The 23,444-nt window shown below is 44.3% G+C and overlaps 2 protein-coding genes across 4 annotated transcripts; one reads left to right on the forward strand and one right to left on the reverse strand.

Annotated features, from left to right (window-relative positions):
* Positions 1-595: 595 nt before the first annotated feature.
* wdr91 (WD repeat domain 91) lies at positions 596-13,759 on the forward strand. 2 transcript variants are annotated; one of them, XM_081613591.1, is made up of 18 exons: positions 596-716; positions 4,071-4,247; positions 4,322-4,501; positions 5,334-5,540; positions 6,213-6,296; positions 6,449-6,567; positions 9,714-9,888; positions 10,818-10,973; positions 11,045-11,199; positions 11,271-11,325; positions 11,396-11,491; positions 11,559-11,653; positions 12,296-12,449; positions 12,608-12,716; positions 12,812-12,924; positions 12,999-13,106; positions 13,179-13,268; positions 13,479-13,759. In XM_081613591.1, exons 2-18 carry the CDS (start codon positions 4,125-4,127, stop codon positions 13,641-13,643), a joined length of 2,184 nt encoding a protein of 727 aa, XP_081469717.1. In that variant the 5' UTR covers positions 596-716; positions 4,071-4,124; the 3' UTR covers positions 13,644-13,759. The 2 variants fall into 2 exon arrangements, with proteins under 2 accessions (XP_081469717.1, XP_081469718.1); XM_081613592.1 differs by having other exon boundaries at positions 10,818-10,962; positions 11,037-11,199.
* A 1,257-nt stretch (positions 13,760-15,016) lies between these two features.
* Positions 15,017-17,196, reverse strand: LOC145554156 (uncharacterized). 2 transcript variants are annotated; one of them, XM_081613603.1, is made up of 3 exons: positions 17,031-17,196; positions 16,789-16,831; positions 15,017-15,583 (listed from the first exon to the last, which is right to left on the reverse strand). In XM_081613603.1, the coding sequence occupies exon 3, from the start codon at positions 15,570-15,572 to the stop codon at positions 15,192-15,194; it is 381 nt and encodes a 126-aa protein (XP_081469729.1). In that variant the 5' UTR covers positions 15,573-15,583; positions 16,789-16,831; positions 17,031-17,196; the 3' UTR covers positions 15,017-15,191. The 2 variants fall into 2 exon arrangements, with proteins under 2 accessions (XP_081469729.1, XP_081469728.1); XM_081613602.1 differs by lacking the exon at positions 17,031-17,196 and having other exon boundaries at positions 16,789-17,022.
* Positions 17,197-23,444: the final 6,248 nt, after the last annotated feature.

The following is a 23,444-nucleotide window of genomic DNA, read 5'->3' on the forward strand; positions in this document are numbered from 1 at the left end:
GAATCAAAACTGCTTTATTGATCCCAAATCGATCGATACGTTCAGGGTTATTGATGACCGTGAACTTTTATAGTTTATTTAGAGTTTAACTGAAAACTTTTAGATGTTTCCATCAAAATCTGATAAACTCTTTAGTCTGAATCTGTTTATGAATATTTTCATCTTTAAATTTGCTTGTTTAAATCTTTTAATTGTTTTTTTTTTCTGTTAGCCTGTGTCTTTATATTCATTATTTACATCTTGATAACACATTATTTAAATAAATAAAAATAAAAAATCCTATCAAGTGTTTCATTCATGATTATTATTAAATAGTAATAATTTTGTAAATTATATCACTTTTTAAATGTTCTAACATATTTTTTAGTTTATTGGTTTTCAGACTATTTTTGTTTTTTGCAACTACCTCGAAGTTATTTGAATTTTATTATTTAATTTCTTTACAGTCAATTGCGTTGTTACAATAAAGTATTTCAACTTTTAAAAGCATCAAAGTATTTTTAGATTTATTTATTTTGCTTCTAGAACTTAATAAAATCGCACAGTTATCCCAAAATGAGACCAAATAAAAGGAAATTAAAGCTCGTTATAATAATTTGGGTCGTTCTGCTGACTGGCCGGCAGATGGCGCTGCTTCCGCCTGGTTGCTCTGGTCACGTGACTTCGTCACATGACTCAGCCGGAAGGAATCAGCAGGAAGATCGTCCCTCTCTGTTGTAAATATGATGTTTTTTGGTTTCTATTAATTGTTAAATATGAGTTTAACATTTTTTTTTTTTAGGTTTAGCTGCTGAAAACAGAACATTTACCGGTTCCGGTTCGGTGTGCGCTTTAAGGGCCGCTTCCGGTCCAAAACAAACACACATTCCTGCCTGTAACTGTTAACGGAGGAAAATATCAACGCTCGTCTGTTTACGGCTACAGCAGTTAACTGCGGCGGAACAAACGCTTCATTTAAAGTTTATAAAAATGCCGTTTGGGTTGAAAAAAAATGGTTCTGGAACCGTTACAGAACCGGCCAACTGGTTCTGTAAGCTAACTGGTTCTGTAAGCTAACTGGTTCTTTAAGCTAACTGGTTCTGTAAGCTAACTGGTTCTGTAAGTTAACTGGTTCTGTAAGCCAACTGGTTCTGTAAGCTAACTGGTTCTTTAAGCTAACTGGTTCTGTAAGCTAACTGGTTCTGTAAGTTAACTGGTTCTGTAAGCCAACTGGTTCTTTAAGCTAACTGGTTCTGTAAGCTAACTGGTTCTGTAAGCTAACTGGTTCTGTAAGCTAACTGGTTCTGTAAGTTAACTGGTTCTGTAAGTTAACTGGTTCTTTAAGCTAACTGGTTCTTTAAGCTAGCTGGTTCTGTAAGTTAACTGGTTCTGTAAGCTAACTGGTTCTGTAAGCTAACTGGTTCTTTAAGCTAGCTGGTTCTGTAAGCTAGCTGGTTCTGTAAGCTAACTGGTTCTGTAAGTTAACTGGTTCTGTAAGCTAACTGGTTCTTTAAGCTAGCTGGTTCTGTAAGCTAGCTGGTTCTGTAAGCTAACTGGTTCTGTAAGCTAACTGGTTCTTTAAGCTAGCTGGTTCTGTAAGTTAACTGGTTCTGTAAGCTAACTGGTTCTGTAAGCTAACTGGTTCTTTAAGCTAGCTGGTTCTGTAAGTTAACTGGTTCTGTAAGTTAACTGGTTCTGTAAGCTAACTGGTTCTGTAAGCTAGCTGGTTCTGTAAGCTAACTGGTTCTGTAAGCTAACTGGTTCTTTAAGCTAACTGGTTCTTTAAGCTAACTGGTTCTGTAAGCTAACTGGTTCTGTAAGCTAACTGGTTCTGTAAGCTAACTGGTTCTTTAAGCTAACTGGTTCTGTAAGCTAACTGGTTCTGTAAGCTAACTGGTTCTGTAAGCTAACTGGTTCTGTAAGCTAACTGGTTCTTTAAGCTAACTGGTTCTGTAAGCTAACTGGTTCTGTAAGTTAACTGGTTCTGTAAGCTAACTGGTTCTGTAAGCTAACTGGTTCTGTAAGCTAACTGGTTCTTTAAGCTAACTGGTTCTGTAAGCTAACTGGTTCTGTAAGCTAACTGGTTCTGTAAGCTAACTGGTTCTGTAAGCTAACTGGTTCTGTAAGCTAACTGGTTCTTTAAGCTAACTGGTTCTTGTCAACACATGGCTGGTTCAGGGTTGAAGTGTAGGAACCGTTTTTCTGGCTGAATGTTTTCACATGGAAAAGTCTTATCCTCTTGAAAGTGGGTTAAAAAGGTCAAAGAAAAACTGAAGAACAGGTTATAAAACATGGTGGAGGCAGTATTATGATGAGGGAGACCTTTTCTCTAGGATCAGAGGAGCTTTGATTGGCATAGATGGAAAAAAAAACCCGTTTTGTTATTGAAACTGTTCGTTATTGTTTGAAAAAAATACAGTTTGAATAATTTCATATTTCGTTTTGCCTGTTTGTTAAACCAGAGACGTGAATCTTTCAACCCAGCGGTTCAATTCAGGAACAAATTTAAATTCAGAAACAGTTTTTTTTCTTTTCAATCGATTCTGTTCAAATGTGACTGGAAGGGGGAAAAGGAGTGCAAACGATTAGGACGGTTACCGAATCAAATTTCATCAGTTTATATTCAAACGACTAAAATTCTGTGCCAGTTTTAGGTTAGCTTAAGTATTTAGCTTTTTCTTAAATAAGAAAATATCAAAGAATTATTGAAAAAGCACACGGTGGCAGAGTGAACGCATAATGAAATGTAGAAATAGGAGCAGGACTGGGGATTGCGATGCCTTAGAGAAGCTACTAAAGGTGTTGCAATAATCAATAAATATCACGATAAATGAAAATGAGCTCAATAATTTCCTTTTGCATGATTTGTCGTTTTTTTTTTGTTTTACAGCAAAAACTGGACGATAAAAGTCTCCAGTCTCAACTAGCTTATATTTTTGATGGATAATTTTGTTGCTTCATTTAAAGTTTATAAAAATGCCGTTTGGGTTAAAAAAAATGGTTCTGGAACCGTTACATAACCGGCTAACTGGTTCTGTAAGCTAACAGGTTCTTTAAGCTAACAGGTTCTTTAAGCTAACTGGTTCTTTAAGCTAACTGGTTCTGTAAGCTAACAGGTTCTTTAAGCTAACAGGTTCTTTAAGCTAACTGGTTCTTTAAGCTAACTGGTTCTGTAAGCTAACTGGTTCTTTAACTGGTTCTTTAAGCTAACTGGTTCTGTAAGCTAACTGGTTCTTTAAGCTAACAGGTTCTTTAAGCTAACAGGTTCTTTAAGCTAACTGGTTCTTTAAGCTAACTGGTTCTGTAAGCTAACTGGTTCTTTAAGCTAACTGGTTCTGTAAGCTAACTGGTTCTGTAAGCTAACTGGTTCTGTAAGCTAACTGGTTCTTTAACTGGTTCTTTAAGCTAACTGGTTCTGTAAGCTAACTGGTTCTTTAAGCTAACAGGTTCTTTAAGCTAACAGGTTCTTTAAGCTAACAGGTTCTTTAAGCTAACTGGTTCTTTAAGCTAACTGGTTCTGTAAGCTAACTGGTTCTTTAAGCTAACAGGTTCTTTAAGCTAACAGGTTCTTTAAGCTAACTGGTTCTTTAAGCTAACTGGTTCTGTAAGCTAACTGGTTCTGTAAGCTAACTGGTTCTGTAAGCTAACTGGTTCTGTAAGCTAACTGGTTCTGTAAGCTAACTGGTTCTGTAAGCTAACTGGTTCTGTAAGCTAACTGGTTCTGTAAGCTAACTGGTTCTGTAAGCTAACTGGTTCTTTAAGCTAACTGGTTCTTTAAGCTAACTGGTTCTGTAAGCTAACTGGTTCTGTAAGCTAACTGGTTCTTTAAGCTAACTGGTTCTGTAAGCTAACTGGTTTTGTTTATTTTACACATTTAAAATGTCTTCCAGTTTATTGATCTTTTTGTTCTTGCATTATATTAGTTTCAAATGATCTCAGAACAAAAATATTATCGTTTATCGCGATAAAAACACGACGGGCCTCCAGCTGCTCAGGATGTTTCTGCTTGAAAGAAATAAATTCCTCCCAGATGAGTTCAGTTGGTGATTTGACAGGTTGTTGTTCTTTTGTTGCTGATGTTTCCACTCTAGCGGAGCGTCACTTCCTGTTTGGTCACTTCCTGTTTGGTCTCAGTTCTGGTCGGGATGGGTTCTGCGGTGGAACGGACGGACAAACACGTCCGGGAGTATCTGCTGTACCGAGGCTTCACCAGCACGCTGAAGCAGCTGGACAGCGACATCAAGGCGGACAAGGAGAAAGGCTTCCGGGTGGGTTGGACCGGACCGGACCGGACCGGAGCTGGCCCGGTCTGACCCGGTCTGACGGCTCCTCTGTCCCCCAGGTGGACCGGATCATCGAGCAGCTGCAGCAGCTGGTGCAGAGCTTCGACCTGGCCGGGCTGAAGGAGTACTGGCTGTATCTGGACCGGCGCCTGTTCTGCAGGCTGGAGGACGTGTACCGGTCCACCGTCAACAAGCTCAGAACCAGCCTGTACCGCTACTACGTCATCAACACCGTCCAGGTCTGACCCCTGATCCAGAGCCAGGTGCCTGCCTCCGGGCCGGACGGCGCCGCCGGTTAGCCGCTGTCGCTAGGCGCCGTTACCGTCCAACCGGGTCAGAACCGGGCTGCTCTGATCCAGCCCGCATAATTTAATGGATCGGGTTCCATAAAACACGACTTGAATCCAAAGATCCTGACGTTTCGCTGCATAAAATACGTTTCCTGCAGTCAGACGGGACAGAGAAGCTGCTCGACATGGCGCGCTGACCCGTTGCCACGGCAACCGACTGACGGGTCGACTGCGGCAGGAGTGCTGACCTGACAAACCAGAATGTGACCCGAGAGCGTTCTTCACGCTAGTCGCCAAGCGGAACCTTCAGGCCGTCACAGTTTCACGTTCTTCTGGTTTTCAGGGCCGATGTTTGTTCTGCTTTGGGTTGTAGAACACGGTGGAGGCGGTATTATGACGAGGGGCGTGTTTTCTCTAGGACCAGATTAACATCGGCTCTGATCCGTCGGAGTGTCGGGCGCCTTATGTTGGCGTTGACTGAACCCAAACACACCGACCTGCAAGCGCATCTGCATGCTAAGCTAGCATAGCTGAGCATGCTGGGAAATGTCATTTCCTTGTTGACAAACATCGGAACCTTTTTATGATTCTTTGTGTGATTTTGTGTTGCTTTCATGACTCAGTGCATGACTCGTTTCTGACTAGTTTCTGACTTTTTCTGTTCTGACCCGTTTCTGTTCTGACCCGTTTCTGTTTCTGACCCGTTTCTGTTTCTGACCCGTTTCTGTTCTGACCCGTTTCTGTTTCTGACCCGTTTCTGTTTCCGACCCGTTTCCGACAGAAAGGAAACCTGGAGAAGACGCAGGAGTTCTTCCAGAAACAGGCCCTGGAGCTGCAGGCTCAGGCCGAGTGGCGCGACTGGTTCATGCTGCCGTTCATCCCGACCCCGGATCAGAACCCGGCCTTCGGGCCGTACTTCTCCCGCCAGTGGGCCGACACCTTCCTGGTGTCGCTGCACAACTTCCTGTCGGTCCTGTTCCAGTGCATGCATATCCTTCACAGGAAGCGAGGCGGTTCGTCTAAGTTTCCATGTCACTTCCTGTTTGGTCACTTCCTGTTTGGTCACTTCCTGTTTGGTCACTTCCTGTCGATGTGAACATTTTAATTTGTTCTCAGTCAACTGAACCTGGTGAATAGAAAAATAGAAAATTTTTGTGAAAATCTGCATTTTCTCAATAGTCTAAAGTCAGAGCAGCCAGGGCGGCCATCTTGCTACCCAGGGCGGCCATCTTGCTTTACCAGCGTGTTCAGCCATCTTGATTTATTGAATCTGAATCGGGCCGGACCGATGATCATTTCTGCTGGACGATAAATTGTTCAACATGTTGATAACGGTCTAATAAAACACAGCAGAAACCACAAATCAAACGGATCAGAACCAACATTATTGACCCGTTTTTGATTTATTGTCTGATTAATCGATTAATTTGGTTTTTCAAAAATAAAATCATAATGTTACAGGAATAAAGTTGAGATGTTAGAAGAATGAAGTTGTAATAAAATATTAATTATCCAACGTTTTTATTTTAAAAAAACTCTTCTGGTAAAATCTGTATCCTGCCAATATTAAAACTTTATCCTTGTAATTAGACGTGGGTAGATTTTGTTTCAACCAGCCGCACTTTTCAGCTGAATCTGCCGGCTCCTTAACCGAGCTCCACCTCAGCCGGTGCTGCTGAGCTTCGACGCCGAGGTCCAGAGGATGACGAGTCTGGCTGAGGAGAACGAGCAGCTCCGCCAAGTGGTGAGACCAGGAAGTGCAGCCTGGCCTGGGCTTTGACTAGGCCTTTTAGCAGCCTCAGTTATTCATTTCTTCTCATCAGCAGCTCCGTCGTCTCCGCGGTTACGCTCCAGCTGAGTGAGACGCCGTGTTGCTCTCTCTCTCTCTCTCTCCAGCTGTTCGCCCTGCAGACTGAGAGCCGGGACCAGAGGGACGGAGACGAGGCGGCTGCGGCGGCGCAGCACAAGCTGCCGCCGTACGTCCAGAACATGGACCGGCTGGGAGACGCTGAGCTGTGAGCCTCTAACGTCTCTTTACTGATGACTTGCCCCCCCCCCGGGGCGCCGGTTTCTGCCCCCCTGCCCTGTTTTTAGTCACTTTAACGATGTGAGAAACGGCTAACGGCTAGCAGATTGTACCCACCCAAAAGTGGTTGCCATGGATACGCGTCGTTGCTGCTTTCACGTGTTACATCTGCTTTATCAAATGTATTGTCTGGGCATTCAGTTAGGTTGGTTGTTGCTGTTGCTTCATTGCTAATATTTTAGCACTTTTAGCTTCAATGCTATCGTTTGTTAGCATTGAACCTAAAAGTGTTGGGTTTTTGGTTTTGTGGCTGTTAGCTTCGGTGCTAATCGTCTTAGCTCCATCGTCAGTGCTGCCTTTAATTACCTTCTAGCTTTAGAAGCTAATTATTCAATGCTAATGTTCTCAGGATTTAGCTTCAGTGCTAATTTTTTTTTACAATTTAAAATGAATACAGTTAGAATTAAGATTGTTTTAAAGATTTAAGTTTAATATTTACATTTAATGTCTGGTTTTGTTATGACAGCTTTTACCGTCGGTGCTAACTGAAGCTAATTGCAGCTTTTAGTTTCTTGCTAATGCAGAAGCTTTCATCTTCATCACTGGTTTGTTAGGTTTAAGGTTTAATGCAATTGTTTTAAGTTTATTCATATATTCTGTATTTGGTTAGCATTTAGCCTTCTGGTAGCTTTTACTAGTAGTGCTAAAGTATTGCTAACGCCTTAGCATTTTGTGCAGTGCCAATTTTGGTTGATATCATTTTATTAGCGTTTTGCAATTGAGCTAATGTTGCTTAGCTTTAATGCTAATGTGTATCATATGTCACTGTCACATGACCTCATTTACTCACTGTGGGCTGTTGGTGGGTTTTGGTTGTTTTGAAGTTTGTTAAAGACCTAAAACACGTCAGAAAATACAGAAAACACACCTGGCATGTAGCTAGAGACGTTCTGGAAAAGAACAAAGTGCTGAAGGTTTGTTTAGATCTGAGGTACCTGATCCACGTAATATTTTTCAGCACTTAGCTTTGCTGCTAATGTTGTTAGCTCTCAGCTTTATATTGATTTCCACAGTTTAGATCTACTTCTAATGTTAACAGTTTATTTTGTTTGGTGTTAGCAATTAGCTTCAGTGCTATTGTTTTCACATCCAGTGTTACATTGCTAATGTTAGCACTTTGCTTCATTGCTAATGTTAGCACTTTGCTTCGTTGCTAATGTTAGCACTTTGCTTTGTTGCTAATGTCAGCACTTTGCTTCATTGCTAATGTTAGCACTTTGCTTCGTTGCTAATGTTAGCATTTTGCTTCGTTGCTAATGTTAGCACTTTGCTTCGTTGCTAATGTCAGCACTTTGCTTCATTGCTAATGTTAGCACTTTGCTTCGTTGCTAATGTTAGCACTTTGCTTCGTTGCTAATGTTAGCACTTTGCTTCATTGCTAATGTTAGCACTTTGCTTCATTGCTAATGTTAGCACTTTGCTTCGTTGCTAATGTTAGCACTTTGCTTTGTTGCTAATGTTAGCACTTTGCTTCGTTGCTAATGTTAGCACTTTGCTTCGTTGCTAATGTTAGCACTTTGCTTTGTTGCTAATGTTAGCACTTTGCTTCGTTGCTAATGTTAGCACTTTGCTTCGTTGCTAATGTTAGCACTTTGCTTCATTGCTAATGTTAGCACTTTGCTTCATTGCTAATGTTAGCACTTTGCTTCGTTGCTAATGTTAGCACTTTGCTTCGTTGCTAATGTTAGCACTTTGCTTCGTTGCTAATGTTAGCACTTTGCTTCGTTGCTAATGTCAGCACTTTGCTTCGTTGCTAATGTTAGCACTTTGCTTCGTTGCTAATGTTAGCACTTTGCTTCGTTGCTAATGTGAGCACTTTGCTTTGTTGCTAATGTTAGCACTTTGCTTTGCTGCTAATGTTAGCACTTTGCTTTGTTGCTAATGTTAGCACTTTGCTTCATTGCTAATATCAGAATTTAACTTCAGAGTTTTAAACTGTTGGTTTTGGTTGTACCTTTTGCCTTTGCGCTAACATTATTAGCATTAAGCTTTGGTGTTAATGTTAGCACTGAGTTTTTTGCTCTAATTGCTACCCAAACATTATTTTAGTAATATTCTGTAAATATTGCTAATATTTCCAAACCCTCAGTAATAATTACTAATTTTAGTAACATTTTTTTGTCATCTAACCAAAGTAGCTTTAGCATTCGTTAGCTCCCGTAGCTCATTAGGTCTAAAACAGACTTGCATCTGGTTTCATTTCAATCAGAGCCTTTTTAATTGTCCAGTAGTATTTTTTGTTAAATTGAACCTCTCTGATTCGTCCTCAACTGAATGTTTGCGGTTTCGGCCGTTCGCTAGCTGAGCCGCTAGCTGTGCTCTCCTCCGGCTAGCCGCTAGCCGCTGCATTTCTGTAGCCTCGCCGATCGTCCGCCGTGTTGCGAAGGACTTCCTGTCCGCCCCGTACTCGGGGGAGTTGCGGCGTCGCCAGCTCGCGTCTTTTTTTAACGCGCCAGAACGAGCGCGTCAACGATGGCAGCGTCGCGTTCACCGTTGGCATGGCAACCACCAAAACCGAGCCGGAGCCGTTGACGAAAAGGCTGCCTGTGTGAGGAATAAGTTGTGTGTGTTGTAAACATTTGTTCATGTGTGAAGTGTTTTGACTTGATGCTCATCTAGCCGCCGCCGTCTGAACTGTGTTCTGCGACGACGCTGGAAAATAAAACGATTCGCCTGATGAATTGTTGCCTTTTGTCCGCGACCCGTTTGTGGAAATCGGTTTCTGTGACCGTGTGTGTGTGTGTGTGTGTGTGTGTGTGTGTGTGTGTGTGTGTCTGACGGGTCGGGTTCTTCGGGCCGAGCCACAGGAGCCGTCCAGAACCGAGGGAGGATCCGCTCAGCTCCCAGAATGCAACGCTTCCAGGCCTCTTCCACTTGTTTTTCGTTTTTTATTGTTCGATCAGTGAAAATGTATTGAATGACATTTTTATAAAGATGGAAGTCCAGATCCGACGTCACTTAAGACCTAACGAAACATTTCTCCTGTGAAAGTCGGGTGAATCTTTTTCCACCAGTTCAGTTTGGACTCGGTTTGAACCGGTTCATCTGTGTGTGTTGAACTCTGGTGTGCCGCAGGGACTTGGTGACGAGTCTGCGAGTCGTCAGCGCCGCCGCCGCCGCCGCGCCCTCCAGGAACTTCTTCTCCACGCTGCTGCCGCAGGCCAAGCGGGCCCCGGTGAAGGCGCCGCCGGCCGCATCAGGGTCCCCGAACCAGGGGGCGCTGGGCAGGAAGGAGCTGCCAGCCAGTCAGGTGAAAGCAGGGGTTTCATCAGGTGACAGCAGATGCTTCATCAGTCAATCAGGTGATGGCAGGGGTTTCATCAGCCAATCAGGTGACAGCAGATGCTTCATCAGCCAATCAGGTGACGGCAGGGGTTTCATCAGCCAATCAGGTGACAGTAGATGCTTCATCAGCAAATCAGGTGACGGCAGATGTTTCATCAGCCAATCAGGTGACAGCAGGGGTTTCATCAGCCAATCAGGTGACAGTAGATGTTTCATCAGCCAATCAGGTGACAGCAGATGTTTCATCAGCCAATCAGGTGACAGCAGGGGATCCTGGCTGCTGGTTTTATCCATTCATTGTTCTGGACAGTGAGCAGAATCAGGCCCGTTTCTACGTTTGGCTGAATGATCGACTGTCCAGGAACCTGAGTTTCTCCTCTGGTCCACTTTGGGCAGAGCTAACTGAAAGGTTAGCTGTGCTAACCGTGAACATTTAATGCTAAAGCGCTACAACCCAACAGCATATTTAATGGAAGCTAATGCTAACGCACAATAACAGCACAGTGATTAGCAGGAGCTAATGCTGAAGCGCCACACCAATGTAGCTGAAGCTAACGCTAAAGTGCTAACTGACAACCCTCAGTCATTAATTTAATTTTGCTCTATTTATGCCCTTATATATATATATATGTCGTATTTGGGTTTATGTGTTTCCCCTTCAGTCTGTCCTTTATTTTGTTCCCGTATGTCATTTTTTAAAAATAAAGTTGTTGGGCTAAAAAGTGGAGAACATGAGGACAGGAAATGGAACTGCTGCGTCTCCAAAATAAGAGCATGAATGTGAACGTCTAAATACTTTTTTTAACAGCCGATAAAAGTTGAGCGAAGGTTTCAAAATGGTCCTAATTGAACCAAAACACAGACTATTACTGCTTATGATGTGGTTATTTTTAGGCTGTAAAGTGTAAGGAGGTGAAAGCCGCTTCCTGCCCGTCGTCGTCGTCCAGCGAGCCTCCCGGCTCCCAGCCTCAGGCCTCCAGCCGGCACAGGAGGACCCAGGAGCACGAGAAGGAGAGGAAGGAGCTGCTCTCCAGGCCGGCCCCCCACCAGGTGCGCCTCTCACCTGGTCCGCGCTCCGAGTCCGAGGAGCTCCGGCTCAGCTTTACGTTTCCCCCCCTCAGGCTGCGGAGAGCAGGGCGGACGACGTGGACGCGGCGGCCGCAGCCAGCGGCGCGGTGGAGCCGCCGGACTCCTCCGGCCTGCAGGCGGAGCAGCCCTTCATCAAACTGAGCCAGGAGGAGTACGGCGAGCATCACTCCTCCATCATGCACTGCAGGTACAGAGCCACAGCTGAACACCTGAACGCCGCCGCCGCCGGACCTTAAAAAACCCGCTGCCTCTCTGCAGGGTCGACAGCTCTGGGCGCCGGGTTGCCAGTTTGGACGTAGACGGCGTCATAAAGGTTCGTTCATTTTTTCTAACCTCTGAAAAGTCAAACTCGCCGTGAGAAACTCTCTCTCCTCTCTCTGAAGGTTTGGTCCTTCAACCCCATGATGCAGACCAAAGCCACCATCATGTCCAAGTCCCCTCTGCTGTCCCTGGAGTGGGCCACCAAACCGGACAGACTGGTGAGGCTCTAACACCGGATCCGACCGTTAGCTCAGGACCGCGGCTAACCCTGGTTTGTGTGGTCAGCTGTTACTAGGCAGCGGCGTCGGGACGGTGCGACTCTACGACACAGACGCCAAGAAGAATCTCTATGAGATGAACATCGATGAAACTCATCCACGGTAAAGCACCGGCTAGCTAACTGTTAGCTTAAAATCCACCTGGAGATGCTAACACAGCTAAAACGTGAATCTCCAGTGAGAAAGATCAGCTGCTACTCTGTAGTTAGCACGTCAGCCGCTAAATGCTACAGTAAAGCGATTGAAAGACATTAGCAACCAGCAATCGCATTAGCTGCTAAGACGCTACAACCAGACAGTTTGCAGATGATATTTTGTTATTGCCATGAAGTTTAAAAAGCTGTGAGAAAAGATTTAATATTAAGCTTTTATTCACCAATAATCCAGATTATATTATTAGTACATCAGAATTGATGAGGAAAGTTAGCACCTAGCTAAGCGGTTAGCATTGAAGCAGCTAAAGAGTTTAATATTTCCTTTGGATTCTGTCAAAAACTTCATTCAGCTTCAAACAAAATTTGTTTTCCATGAGTTTCTGGAACCACATCATGGATCAGCAGCCATTTCTGAATGCAGGTTAGCAACGTGCTAGCTAGCATTTCAGCTGCTAGTTGCTACGCTAGTCAATGGGAATAACACATATTGACATCATGTCAACTAAAGAGGACCAAATGATGCAGATGCTAACCCCCAGCCTTCGACCAGAGGAGTGAATTTATGTAGCTAACCGTGTTCGTCTGTCAGTATTTTGTCGTTAGCCTGCAGCCCCAGCGGCTCGTCGTTCGTCTGCTCAGCTGCGGCTCTCAGCCGCTCTGGAAGTGTTGATTCTGCTCCTCGGCTTCCCATCCCGGTGTCCGGCCAGCTGCTGCTCTGGGACACCAAGACCGTCAAACAGCAGGTGGGGAGCTAGCTAGCTAGCTTAGCAGCACATTAGGGATCAGGCGGTTGGCACGGAGCCGCTTACGTCATGGAGGGAAATGTCGTTTTAACCGACGTGTTTTCTGATGCGCTGCAGAACATTTGACCTTTAAAAGCTTCATCCTCTCCGTCTCCCAGCTCCGTTTCTCTCTGGAACCGGAACCGGTCGCCATCAACTGCACCGCCTTCAACCACAACGGGAACCTGCTGGTGACGGGGGCAGCTGACGGCGTCATCAGGCTCTTCGGTCGGTGCCGCCGACTCCCGTCGGCTGCCCGTAGCCGCCGTGTGTGTGTGTTTTGGGGTGGAACTGATTGGTGCGTCTGCTCCCCCGCCGCGCAGACATGCAGCGCTACGAGAGCGCCATGAGCTGGAGGGCTCACGACGGAGAGGTCTACAGCGTGGAGTTCAGCTACGACGAGAACACGGTGCTCAGCGTCGGGGAGGACAGGAAGGTGAGTGAGAGCGGCGGGTCCAGTCGTGGTGGTTCTGGTCCCGACGCCGGGCTGAAATCGTTGTCTGGGTCCAGTTCATCCAGTGGAACATCCACCGCTGCGGCGTGAAGCAGTCGGAGCAGGTCCTGCCTCAGGACGCCACCGGCCCCTTCGTCCTGTCGGGCTACAGCGGCTACAAACAGGTGAGGATCCGGGAACATTAGCCGTGCTGTTAGCGGATTAGCGTAGCTGAATCTGTCCGATCTGTGGTCCAGGTCCAGGTTCCCAGAGGACGGCTGTTTGCCTTCGACTCTGAGGGCCAGCACGTCCTGACCTGCTCCAGCTCCGGAGGACTCATCTACCGAGTGCGTACCCTTCGTCATCTTCCTCATCGTCTGCCCTTTTGTAGCCTCTTTGTTAGCTTTAGCCTAGCTGGATGTCTGGAGGGCCGAACGGGTGGCAGGAGTGAAACAGACTTCATGTTTCAGTTTTATTGCAATACGCCGTGAGCTGAGAGTGGAGCCCTGAGGAACTCCTGATGTTCGCTCTCTGACCCTCTGCTCCTCCTCCTCCAGCTGACCAATGGGGAGCCGGCGCTGGACCGGGTGCTGTCGCTGGGCGGACACAAGGCCCCGGTGGTGACGGTGGACTGGTGCTCCGCCGTCGACTGCGGCACCTGCCTCACGGCCTCCATGGACGGGAAGATCAAACTCAGCACGCTGCTGGCACAGAAGTCCTGACCCTGAAGGCGTCGGGGGGGGTCAAAGGTCGACGTGAACGGATCACTGTGCGGTTTCTAATGTTGCCTATTTTTGTTTCACTCATCATTAAAGTCTGACTTAAAGTTTCACCCTAACGTCTGTCTTCAGTTTGGTTTGTTCACCTGTTGAGGCTCAAAGGGATTCTGGGTCAGTTAATGACAGAACAGTCAAGGTCAGGTCCACTGTAGACCAGGAGGCCCAAAGTGGGTCCAGGAGGCTCAAAGTGGGTCCTGGAGGCCCAAAGTGGGTCCTGGAGGCCCAAAGTGGGTCCTGGAGGCATCCTGCATGTTTTATTCTCTCCCTGGTTTAATCTGGATCCAATGATGCTCATCAGAGGCCTAAGCAGAACATTGACCTGCTGAAAAGGTTGTTACTACCATCAGGGAGAGGATAAAACATGCAGGATGCCTCCAGGACCCACGTTGAGCCTCCAGGACCCACTTTGAGCCTCCAGGACCCACGTTGAGCCTCCAGGACCCACTTTGGGCCTCCAGGACCCACGTTGAGCCTCCAGGACCCACTTTGAGCCTCCAGGACCCACTTTGAGCCTCCAGGACCCACTTTGGGCCTCCAGGACCCACTTTGAGCCTCCAGGACCCACTTTGAGCCTCCAGGACCCACGTTGAGCCTCCAGGACCCACTTTGGGCCTCCAGGACCCACTTTGGGCCTCCAGGACCAACGTTGAGCCTCCAGGACCCACATTAAAATGAATTAATTGCACATTTAAGTGAGATTTATCAACAATTTCACTGAAAGAGTCAGAAAAACTGATGGAGTTGACGAAATGCTAAGCTACCTCCGTTTATATGACGTTATTCTGACGGCTATTGTAGCTCATCAGGTCCATTAAATCTTTACATTTTACCAAAATTAAGCTTTTATTTCACAAAATGTCATCAAAGTTTTGTAAATTGTCAGTTATGGTGTTGACACATCATGGTTGTGACGAGCAAATTAGGAATTAAAACGGAAGAAAACCCTAAAGAATAACGTAAGCTAACCGGAGCTAACTAGCCCTCTTAGCAAAGGAAGAAACAGGAAGTGGTCACGGGGTCCTCAGACGTTCTGGTGCCCCCAATAATGCCTGATTTTTTTTTTTTTTTTGACAAAAACTGCGGACAAATTTCAATGGAGCTGGAAAATATATTAAAATAATTTTTAATTCAATTTATTGATACTTTTATAATTATGTATATGACTACTTATACTTAATTGTCATAATATATAATTTTAGTATTTCTTTAATTGTTTTAAACTATTATAATGTATTGAGTTCATTAATGTTCCTCAGGATGGTGGAAATATTTTCTGTTTCATCTCCAACAAGGAATAAGATGCCAGAATCAGCACATTTTGATTTTATAAGTTTATTTCTTACTTTCAGCTCAGACATTTGAATATTTTGATCCTTTGGGTTTTCATAATTGACCTGAAAGTTGATACAATCATTCATGGTTTCTAAACATATACAGTGATATAAAACACATTTCTGCCAGACACAACGAAGCAGGACAGCAACACTCTGCTCATCTGAAGCTGTAGGTTAAATACAAGGTTCCCCCCGTGCTCAGGTTGCACCAGGCGTTGTAGGTTCCCGTCTTGAAGATTATAGCTGTGCAGCCTCCCAGGTAATCATCAAAGACGGCGTTCTTGTTGAAAACTTTGACCGTCAGGCGGCTCCCCAGCTTGGCACTGTAGTAATTAAAGCTCTGTGACCATGAAGGATTTCGACTGCCCCGCACGAAAGACGTCTGACCTATAAAGATGGATCCGTAGTAGACTTTCACGTAGCCGACCGGTTTGTCAGGCCGCAGGTTTCGGGCCCTGAGGTTGGAGACCCTCAGGTAGGAGTGAGCCAGGCCCACACAGCAGAGCAGCAGGACGATGAGAGGAAGGCTGGAGGCCATGACTCAGGAAGCTGCAGACAAACACAACTTATCATCAGGATGAGCTGATTCTACATCAACAAGCTAACACATCAACAAGCTAACACATCAACAAGCTAACACATCAACAAGCTAACACATCAACAGGCTAACACATCAACAGGCTAACACATCAACACGCTAACACATCAACAGGCTAACACATCAACAAGCTAACACATCAACAGGCTAACACATCAACAGGCTAACACATCAACAGGCTAACACATCAACAAGCTAACACATCAACAGGCTAACACATCAACAGGCTAACACATCAACAAGCTAACACATCAACAAGCTAACACATCAACAGGCTAACACATCAACAGGCTAACACATCAACAGGCTAACACATCAACAGGCTAACACGTCAACAGGCTAACACGTCAGCAGGCTAACACGTCAATAGGGTAACACGTCAACAGGCTAACACGTCAGCAGGCTAACACCTCAACAGGCTAACACATCAACAGGCTAACACATCAACAGGCTAACACATCAACAGGCTAACACATCAACAGGCTAACACATCAACAGGCTAACACATCAACAAGCTAACACATCAACAAGCTAACACATCAACAGGCTAACACATCAACAAGCTAACACATCAACAAGCTAACACATCAACAAGCTAACACATCAACAGGCTAACACATCAACAAGCTAACACATCAACAAGCTAACACATCAACAAGCTAACACATCAACAGGCTAACACATCAACAGGCTAACACGTCAGCAGGCTAACACATCAACAGGCTAACACATCAACAGGCTAACACGTCAACAGGCTAACACGTCAGCAGGCTAACACGTCAATAGGGTAACACGTCAACAGGCTAACACGTCAGCAGGCTAACACATCAACAGGCTAACACCTCAACAGGCTAACACATCAACAGGCTAACACATCAACAGGCTAACACATCAACAGGCTAACACATCAACAAGCTAACACATCAACAAGCTAACACATCAACAGGCTAACACATCAACAGGCTAACACATCAACAGGCTAACACATCAACAGGCTAACACATCAACAGGCTAACACATCAACAAGCTAACACATCAACAAGCTAACACATCAACAGGCTAACACATCAACAAGCTAACACATCTACAGGCTACATCAGTTCATCACTTCTAGAAACTAAAGAAGAAAACAGTCGATGAAAAGAGAAAGTTTTACCTGAACAGGTGATCAGAGATCTGAGCTCCTTCTGCTCTGGTTCCTGCTTATAAAGACCAGAGCAGAGGAGGAAACACGTCTGATTTTATGACTTTATTGTTGTTGTGTTCAGAGAAATTTAAACTTTATCATGTTGAAAAACAAAACCTTCAATGAAACATTAACTGCTGCTGAACGTCCCTGACCCTGGGAAATGTTCATTATTTTATAACTCAAACCTGGAGCTGTGGATGTTTGCTCACCTGTCCAGGTGCCACATCCAATCAGAACATTGCACCTGGATGCCCAAGTAAAAACTGTATACTTTAGTAGTATTTAAATAGTGTTACATTTCAACTTATAGTATATTTTAGTAAACTATACGTACTTTTTTTTGGAACAACTTCAAGTTGTACTTAAAGTATACTTTTCAAAATAATATTTCAGAGCTTTATTATTATATTTTGATATAATTAGTATAATTTGAGTGTAATAATTCTGTCATAGAATTATATTAAACATATTTATAATATACTTCAAATATATTTCAAATGTTCTACTAATATATTAGTAATGTATTAAAATTACACTTAATTTTTATTTTTGATTTCCTGCTATTGATAATAAACTACAACTTTAATTACTCATAAGTCTTTATTTTGTACACGACATGAAATAACTACACTACAGTACTTACATTGTTTTAGGCTAAATATTAATTACACAAGATGTTCAAGGTAATTCAAATATTTTGTTTTATTACCGACATTTTAAAATTGTCCAATTTTACTCACAACTTTACATAAATGATCAGTTTACACATCTAAAGTGAACACATGAACATGAATGTATGACAATAAAACATAAAGTGAGGATCAACGACAGAACATTCAAGTTCACTGCTTCTTACAGGAACCTACGAAAAAGAACAATAGAGCAATTAAACAAAGTATTTGTATTTGAAGAGAACAGAAAAATGGCAAATAAAAAAATAATACAATTTTAAGACGTTGTGGACTCGCCGTGTATGTGACGTCATCAGAACTGATGATGATTGGGACGGGATGCCTGGAGAGGAAAAACATTTCTGGGTCAAGTCATACAACATTTTTTATATTTTGGTGAACTTGTCAAATACACTTAAAATAATGTCCACAACCAAGTGCAGGCTAAATTAAACCTGCTAATAGATACACCTGGTGCTTGACCTTTACCACAAGGTTAACTTAGCCTGCTTTACAACTGAACCACATGTGGTTCATGTCGTACGGGGCTCCATTTGTGTCCGACTTTGTTGCAGTCTATCAGTAGGTGGGCTCAAAACACTGGCGTTTCTCTCTCTCTCGCTTCTTTGTAACGAGTAACTAAACCACACATTGAAAGTGTATCGGAGTAAAAGGATGAAATTATGTTCGCATATATAGTGAAGTAAAAGTTATCAAAAATTTTCATACCCTAGGAAAGTATGTGAAGTACTCCAAAATATACTTAAGTAAAGTAGTGAAGGGTTTTTACTTCGTTGCTATACAACACAGCAGAAAACCAAACGAGGTCAGTGCAGGTCTGAAGTAAACAACCAGGTAAAGTTTCAGCTACAAGGTCAAAGATTCATTTGGTAGTAAATTTAATCCCAGTTTATAGTAAATCAGGAACAAAAAGGTTGATGAATCATTTTTACTGCATAGATCCTGGAACCTGTTCTCCGTTTCCCTGTAGCTTCACTGGGAAGCCTGGAGTGGAAAAACATTTCTGGGTGTCTTATTTGCCTGTTTATGTTAGAAGTAGAAAAAAATAGTCATTAATGTCATAGAATCAGTTGATGTTGGCATCAACTATGAGGCTGTTTTAAGTGTGGACTTAAGGAGACAAACTACCTTAAAATCTTTCCATCCATGATCTGAACACACTGATCCTTGCAGGGTGGTGAGGGGGGCTGGTGGTGCCCATCTCCAGCAGCCATCAGATGAGAGGCAGGGTTCACCATGGACTGGTCACCAGTCCATCACAGGGCCCTGAAAGCCAACAATAAATTTAAAAAATGAAAGATAAATGTTAGATTAACAAGAAGAGAAAATTTCTGTCCAGTTACCTTTAAGTCAAATCATGTTTATTAAACACTTGGTGTTGGTAACACAGCAGTTTTTGTTGTTGAAAATGTAGCTAGCTCCTCATTAAAAAACAAACTTACACCATGAAGACGATGTGAAGGTTCATCCTCAGAGCTGGTTGGTGACCTGGTGGAGCCAGAGCTTCTTCTGAGACAGAAAGTCTTTAGGTTTAAAATGGCTTCCTCTTTCATCTCCATTTGCTTAGACTGCAAACATATGAAGATAAAATCATTGATGAACGAGTTAAAACAACAACCTCACAATATCAAAGTCTCTCTGTCTGATGGAGCTTAATTAAAACCAGGTTAGTTTATGAATTAAAGTCGCAACAAACATGCAGTTATAACATGAAGCTGAATGATTCCTATAGTAATAATCATACAAGTCACAATAAAATAATTATTTAAGAAACCAACGTAAGTTGTATTTCTTTACTGCACTGTTTATAATTAAAGATAATTAATAAGCAAACTTACCACCAGCTAGCAACACTTAGCAGCCTTCGTCCCTCCGGGCTCCTTTTGTGACACACATTTCATTTCTATCGGTTGTTGTCCCGTTGTGTTTTCGTCTAACTTGGACTAGGACGTCACCAGCTTGAATTTACCTAAATTAGTAACTATTATAAAGGCCCTCTCTGCTTTTAAGGAACAGCGTCTGTTATCTTCCCTGCTTCAAGTTTTTTCTTCTCTTTGTTACGTTTTTTAAATAAATGAAAATGTGCAACACCGCCACCATCTGGTCTGGAGTCTGAACTGGAGCTAATGCCATTGATTATAAGGTTTTACGTCACACATCTGAACATTTATTGGGTACTTTCTTAAAAATTACATCATGATTATCCTTATTTTATTGTATTGTAAGATTATTAAGGCACTTAAAAGTTCATACATATTCATTCTGTCATGATGTCAGTTCTTTTGGGTTTATTTCTGTATTCTCATTCTATGTTTAGGGGTTTATTCTGTGTTTCTATGTTTATTCTGGTCATTTACCCTCTGTTGATTGATAATCTCGTTCACCTGTTCCCCTGGTAATTTAAGTCGGCGTGCACCATTGTGTGGCGCTGGATCGTCGTCAGAACCGTCAGAGAAGAAAGGTACCTCAGAGTTTAGTTTAGTTTTTTGAGGAAGACTCCGCAAGTTGTACTCTTGTATCTGACCTCAGTCATCTGTGTACGATGAAGAATAAACGCAGATCTACTCACCGTCGGCTCCCTGAGCGTTCGTTCCCAGTACCTCCAACCTCCCTCATGACAGAACGATCCAGCCATACTCCGCGCTCATGTTCTCCTCCACGGCTGGGGGAGGATGAGTTGTGGGGATTTTTCTACGGGGACCGAGAGGACTTTTTTCCGTGGGGTGTCCCCTGGTCGTCTGAAGGAGGACGGACACGATCTGTTCGTCGACCTGAGCCGACACCTCACGCTGCAGGGTCTCTCCCCCGAGGGGCCGCTGCGGCCTCGAGTTTCCCTGCCCGGGCCGCCGGGTTGAGGGTTCCAGAGTACAACTTACCTGAGCCGCTTGCCACCTCATCACTGGCTCCAGTCTCATCGAGTGGGTTGGGACTGAATACCTACCCCGACGCTTCGCACCACTTCCGCGAAGGTGGGGGAGACGAGCCCTCCTGTAATGAAGATGGTGGGAGGCTCCTGGTGGGTTTTCTCTATGGGGTCCTATTGGAACTGTTCCAGTCTGAGTCGGAGAGGATTGAGAATCCTGCTCCGGAGTTCCCAGCAGTTCCAGAGTTCCAGTCTGTGTCGGAGAGGATTGAGAATCCTGCTCCGGAGTTTCCAGTAGTTCCAGAGTTCCAGTCTGAGTCGGAGAGGTTTGAGAATCCTGCTCCGGAGTTTCCAGTAGTTCCAGAGTTCCAGTCTGAGTCGGAGAGGATTGTGAATCCTGCTCCGGAGTTTCCAGTAGTTCCAGAGTTCCAGTCTGTGTCGGAGAGGATTGAGAATCCTGCTCCGGAGTTTCCTACAGTTCCAGAGTTCCAGTCTGTGTCGGAGAGGATTGAGAATCCTGCTCCGGAGTTTCCAGTAGTTCCAGAGTTCCAGTCTGAGTCGGAGAGGTTTGAGAATCCTGCTCCGGAGTTTCCAGTAGTTCCAGAGTTCCAGTCTGAGTCGGAGAGGATTGTGAATCCTGCTCCGGAGTTTCCAGTAGTTCCAGAGTTCCAGTCTGTGTCGGAGAGGATTGAGAATCCTGCTCCGGAGTTTCCTACAGTTCCAGAGTTCCAGTCTGTGCCGGAGTTTCCTACAGTTCCAGAGTTCCAGTCTGTGCCGGAGTTTCCTACAGTTCCAGAGTTCCAGTCTGTGCCGGAGTTTCCTACAGTTCCAGTGTTCCAGTTTGTGCCGGAGGGGATTGAGAATCCTGCCCCAGCATTTCCGGTATCCGAGACCGTTCCTGAGCTGCTCCTAAATCCTGATCTGGAGCTTCGATCGGATTTGGCGTTCTTACCTGCGCCGAGGGAGTTCCGTGACCCTGTTCCAGAGTTGACGGGGGTTCCTGAGCTTCTACCTGTGCCAGAGGAGTTCAGAGATCCTGATCCGAAGTTTCGGGGTCTTCGGGAGCCCTTACCTGTTCCAGTGGGGTCCTGCGATCCTGTTCCGGAACTCCTGGATGTTCCAAGTTCCCGGTCATCTTCCTTGGAGAACTGTGGCCCTGAGCCTGAGACCTCGAGTCGTCCCGAGGGTCCACAGGCTCCGGAGTTCTCTGACCTTCTAGCTCCGGGATTTCAAGTGATCCCCAGATTCTTGCCATCCGGTTCGAGGAGGCTAGTTTCGGGGCCAGTGGACATTGCAGCTTTAGATGACCGCATTGAGCCCGCACGGGCGAGGGTGGGTCGTGGTCCTCAAACGGCTTGGAGACGCCGTCTGCTCTATGGATTTCGCTGTGCAGTACGCGGTCGGACCTCACGTCGACTGCCGGGCTGGTCGCCTGAGGTTAGGCGAATCTGGCGTCGACGTCTGGGTCGACCACCGGAAGGACTTTGGACATCACGATGGCGGCCAGGCCGCCCGCCTGACCTGAGACGGACTAATGCCCGGGTCCGCGTTTTAGTTCTGTGGAGTCAACATGTTGATTTTCCGGTTCACGGACTCTTGGGGGGGGGTTTTCTTAGGTCTGTCTCTGTGACAGTGTTTTTTGTTTTTTGCTCTGCCCCACGTCAGTTTTGGGTCGCTTTGGACTTGGTTCTTTCTTCCAATTAGTGGGGTTCGGATGATCATTGTTTCTTTTGTTTGGGCGTCTGGTATCCGCCCTTAAGGGGGGGATTCTGTCATGATGTCAGTTCTTTTGGGTTTATTTCTGTATTCTCATTCTATGTTTAGGGGTTTATTCTGTGTTTCTATGTTTATTCTGGTCATTTACCCTCTGTTGATTGATAATCTCGTTCACCTGTTCCCCTGGTAATTTAAGTCGGCGTGCACCATTGTGTGGCGCTGGATCGTCGTCAGAACCGTCAGAGAAGAAAGGTACCTCCGAGTTTAGTTTAGTTTTTTGAGGAAGACTCCGCAAGTTGTACTCTTGTATCTGACCTCAGTCATCTGTGTACGATGAAGAATAAACGCAGATCTACTCACCGTCGGCTCCCTGAGCGTTCGTTCCCAGTACCTCCAACCTCCCTCATGACACATTCATATTTTGTTCACTTAAATTATACTTTTATTTAGTATATTAAAAGTGTATTTTGGTACAATTATGTTTAAGTGTGTTTAAAGTACTAATTTCGAAAGTGGTACAAGTGTATTTTTAGTATACTTCAGATATACTTATAGGTAGTACACTTAATATTTAGTATACTTTAAGTGTACTGCTGACAAAAACCTTTAGTCAGCAAAAAACCAAACGAGGTCAGTGCAGGTCTGAAGTAAACAACCAGGTAAAGTTTCAGCTACAAGGTCAAAGATTTATTTGGTAGTAAATTTAATCCTAGTTTACAGTAAATCAGGAACAAAAAGGTTGATGAATCATTTTTACTGCATAGATCCTGGAACCTGTTCTCCATTTCCCTGTAGCTCCACTGGCAGCACCGGAAACATCCAGGTGGATTCAATACAATCTTTTACTAAACTGTAACCGTGTTAGCCATGCTAGCTTTTACTAAACTTTAATTGTGTTAGCCACACTAGCTTTTACTAAACTGTAATCGTGTTAGCCATGCTAGCTTTTACTAAACTTTAATTGTGTTAGCCACACTAGCTTTTACTAAACTGTAATCGTGTTAGCCATGCTAGCTTTTACTAAACTTTAATTGTGTTAGCCACACTAGCTTTTACTAAACTGTAATCGTGTTAGCCATGCTAACTTTTACTAAACTGTAACCGTGTTAGCCACGCTAACTTTTACTAAACTTTAATTGTGTTAGCCACACTAGCTTTTACTAAACTGTAATCGTGTTAGCCACGCTAACTTTTACTAAACTTTAATTGTGTTAGCCACATTAGCTTTTACTAAACTGTAATCGTGTTAGCCATGCTAACTTTTACTAAACTGTAACCGTGTTAGCCACGTTAGCTTTTACTAAACTTTAATTGTGTTAGCCATGCTAGCTTTTACTAAACTGTAATCGTGT

Source organism: Poecilia reticulata, chromosome 12 (assembly GCF_904066995.2).
Source record: "Poecilia reticulata chromosome 12, P_reticulata-male-v2, whole genome shotgun sequence".
In the NCBI taxonomy this organism is placed as follows: Eukaryota; Metazoa; Chordata; class Actinopteri; order Cyprinodontiformes; family Poeciliidae; genus Poecilia; species Poecilia reticulata.

What these genes read in the sequence shown, in the direction of transcription:
- wdr91 (XM_081613591.1), top strand. Translation starts at nt 4,125, where the DNA reads ATGGGTTCTGCGGTGGAACGGACGGACAAACACGTCCGGGAGTATCTG. An exon ending in AGGAGCTGCCAGCCAGTCAG is followed by an intron (nt 9,889 to 10,817) that starts GTGAAAGCAGGG and finishes GGTTATTTTTAG; the next exon opens with GCTGTAAAGTGTAAGGAGGT. An exon ending in CGGCGTCATCAGGCTCTTCG is followed by an intron (nt 12,717 to 12,811) that starts GTCGGTGCCGCC and finishes CCCGCCGCGCAG; the next exon opens with ACATGCAGCGCTACGAGAGC.
- LOC145554156 (XM_081613603.1), bottom strand. Translation starts at nt 15,572, where the DNA reads ATGGCCTCCAGCCTTCCTCTCATCGTCCTGCTGCTCTGCTGTGTGGGC.